Here is a 3,761-nt window from a genome sequence, read left to right as displayed (position 1 = left end):
AGATATTCTTCAATAACCTATAAGGAATAGATTGGATCACCACTTTAAGATGTTCTTCAACAACCTATCAGGAATAGTTTGGATCACCACTTCAAGATATTCTTCAATAACCTATCAGGAATAATTTGGATCACCACTTTAAGACGTTCTTCAACAACCTATCAGGAATAGTTTGGATCACCACTTTAAGATGTTCTTCAACAACTTATCAGGAATAGTTTGGATCACCACTTTAAGATATTCTTCAACAACCTATCAGGAATAATTTGGATCACCAGTTTAAGACGTTCTTAAACAACCTATCAGGAATAGTTTGGATCACCACTTTAAGATGTTCTTCAACAACCTAACAGGAATAGTTTGGATCATCACTATAAGACGTTCTTCAACAACTTACCAGGAATAATTTGGATCACCATTTTAAGACTCTCTTCAACAACCTACCAGGAATAGTTTGAATCACCACTATAAGACCTTCTTCAACAACCTACCAGGAATAGTTTGGATCATCATTTGAAGACTCTCTTCAACAACCTACCAGGAATAGTTTGGATCATCACTATAAGACCTTCTTCAACAACCTACCAGGAATAGTCTGGATCATCATTTTAAGACTCTCTTCAACAACCTACCAGGAATAGTTTGGATCATCACTATAAGACCTTCTTCAACAACCTACCAGGAATAGTCTGGATCATCATTTTAAGACGCTGTTTTGGCCTCAGAACACCGCACGCTGGTTGAATTTTGAACGCGCCAGGGTTGGAAGTTTTAGTCTATTAAATGCAAGTTTTATTAAATTAGCTTCAGAATATTTGCAATCAATGTCCGTCAGCTGAATAATCTTTTAAGGATAACGTAAATATAAAGAATACTACAATAAATAATACAGTGAGAGAAGTATTCAGATAATAAATCATAAATGCTATTATTTTGTTAAATAGGAAAACAATTACCTTGAAAGCAACAGTGATGTCGATTTTGTTTTGAAGTTTTACCTGTGCCTCCATTGCTCCACGATTTTGTGGATACATACGAAATTGTAAAGTAGAGGGCCTATAATTCAATGAAATTAAAAGTTTCCAATAAAGTATTCAAGTAAAAATACGGTACAGAAGATACTGAACCTACTTTGTTTTTAACGGTGCTTGATTAAATATTACATAAATTACATGCGATAAACCAAGCATTTCAATGAGACGTTGCCTCCAAAACAAAACAGATTAATTTATAACTTACGATATATCCAATAATCGTTCATTTTGTTTCTTTGTTTTGTTATTGCGGGCAAAGTTCTTCTGTGGCACGTCAACGGTCACGGTCATTTCAGACTCTTCTTGTACTAAATAAGTAACAACGTTTCAGAAACACGTTTTCTAATTAGAACAAACTAATCTTACACTAAATACGTAAAAACGTTTCTGAAACACGTTTTCTAATTAGAACAAACTAATCTTACACTAAATACGTAAAAACGTTTCTGAAACACGTTTTCTAAACAAACTACTATTGTACTAAATAAGTAACAACGTTTCAGAAACACGTTTTCTAATTAGAACAAACTAATCTTACACTAAATACGTAAAAACGTTTCAAAAACACGTTTTCTAAACAAACTACTATTGTACTAAATACGTAACAACGTTTCAAAAATATGTTTTCTAATCAGATCAAACTTTTGTGATATTAATTCAAAAGCTCCCGAGCTAGAATTTAGAAATATTCTCACAATCTGCCTTTGTCAAAAACATTTAAAACCATCCTTAAAATTTGGTTTCTATTAGCTGTTCATCTAGTTCTGTGAAGACAATTAGAAGTTTATGCTGAATGTCCTCTTTGTACACGCAACTTACACATCTTAAACCTTTCTAACATGCAACATACACAACTTGATTTATTCGAATATGCAACATGTACATGTTAATTATTCCTCACACGCAACTTACACATCTTAAACCTTTCTAACATGCAACATACACAACTTGATTTATTCGAACATGCAACATGTACATGTTAATTATTCCTCACACGCAACTTACACATCTTAAACCTTTCTAACATGCAACATACACAACTTGATTTATTCGAACATGCAACATGTACATGTTAATTATTCCTCACACGCAACTTACACATCTTAATCCTTTCTAACATGCAACATACACAACTTAAACTTTTCTAACATGCAACCCACACATCTTAAGGCACTCCGAAAGGACCTTAGAATATTCAATGAAAAAAATATCTTTTAGGAAACATAAGAAAAGAGAGTTTTCGTGTTTACAGTTCTATAAAGGAGATGAACATGAGCAACAGAAGATGTATTTAGTCAGAGAATTCCTTTCTCTTACCATTATTTCATATGTTATCAAAAGTAGGTGAACTATATAAATCAGAACTAGGGTCATTTTAAATGTAACTTACAATTTAACGAATATAATTCTGTATAATAAACTGACACTAAATAATTAAAGTCATGAGTAAATTTGCCAGGTAACTAGAAATCTATAATAATTAGAAGGATTTGCATCATCAATTGTGTATCTTCGTTGTTGAAGTTATTTTTCTAATAATGACTGCCAGTCATGTGAAACCTGGGCTAAATGTCCAAGTAAAACACCTCACGATTCAGGAATAATTTAGAACTGTTGACCAGAGGGAGGATTCATGATTCGGGAATAATTTATAACTGTTGACCAGAGGGAGGATTCATGATTCAGTAATAATTTATAACTGTTGACCAGATGAGGGTTCATGATTCAGTAATAATTTAGAACTGTTGACCAGAGGGAGGATTCATGATTCAAGAATACTTTAGAACTGTTGACCAGAGGGGGTGTTCGTGATTCAGGAATAATTTAGAACTGTTGACCAGAGGGAGGGTTCATGATTCAGGAATAGTTTAGAACTGTTGACCAGAGGGAAGGTAATCACTTAGCTGAGTAGCGGCCATAGATATTACGCCATCACAACCGAAAGTGTGAAGCGTATTCAGCGGCATATCGTAGTTCGTATCTTGGACCTTCAGTATTGCAGCCCGGCACGTTAATGACTAAGTTACATTCGGCCTCATTGAGCCTTGAAGATTTACATTTATATACTTAACGAATGATACAAAATAATTTCATGGAGTGTAACGTTAGTAATAAAAAAACATTCAAAATAACTAAATATTATAACCAAAACTATTTAAATAACTAAATATTATAACCAATAATATTTAAATAACTAAATATTATAACCAAAACTATTTAAATAACTAAATATTATAACCAATAATATTTAAATAACTAAATATTATAACCAAAACTATTTAAATAACTAAATATTATAACCAATAATATTTAAATAACTAAATATTATAACCAATAGTATTTAAATAACTAAATATTATAACCAATAGTATTTAAATAACTAAATATTATAACCAATAGTATCCACTAAAACGAATTATAAAGAAAAGAGGAATAAAACACACGAAACACCAGCCGTTCGCTACCAAGATCCAGCACAGCTTGTGGATACGTATACAACTGTTCGTGTATTTGCAGTACTGCACGTACATCCACCACTACAAATATGTATTGTGTACATCCACCACCGCAAATATATATATAGGGTACAACCACCACCACAAATATATATAGGGTACAACCACCACCACAAATATATACTGTGTACACCCACCACCACAAGTATATATATAGGGTACAACCACCACCACAAATATGTATTGTGTACATTAACCACCACAAATATAT

The 3,761-nt window shown here is 32.4% G+C and overlaps 1 protein-coding gene across 1 annotated transcript in view; it reads right to left on the bottom strand.

Annotated features, from left to right (window-relative positions):
* The window catches only part of LOC111083987, a gene marked incomplete at its 3' end in the record, with an annotated part of 8,325 nt that extends 6,614 nt beyond the window's left edge, over positions 1 to 1,711 (bottom strand). The window contains exon 1 of the mRNA XM_022380754.1: positions 1,240 to 1,711. Coding sequence (XP_022236462.1) covers positions 1,240 to 1,261 — 22 coding nt within the window. The remainder of the gene's footprint in view (positions 1 to 1,239) is intronic.
* Between the last annotated feature and the right edge of the window lie 2,050 nt (positions 1,712 to 3,761).

Source organism: Limulus polyphemus, unplaced genomic scaffold (genome assembly GCF_000517525.1).
Source record: "Limulus polyphemus unplaced genomic scaffold, Limulus_polyphemus-2.1.2 Scaffold12617, whole genome shotgun sequence".
Lineage (NCBI taxonomy): Eukaryota > Metazoa > Arthropoda > Merostomata > Xiphosura > Limulidae > Limulus > Limulus polyphemus.
The sequence above is the reverse complement of the archived record's forward strand: the minus strand, read 5'-3'. Positions and strand labels throughout refer to the sequence as shown.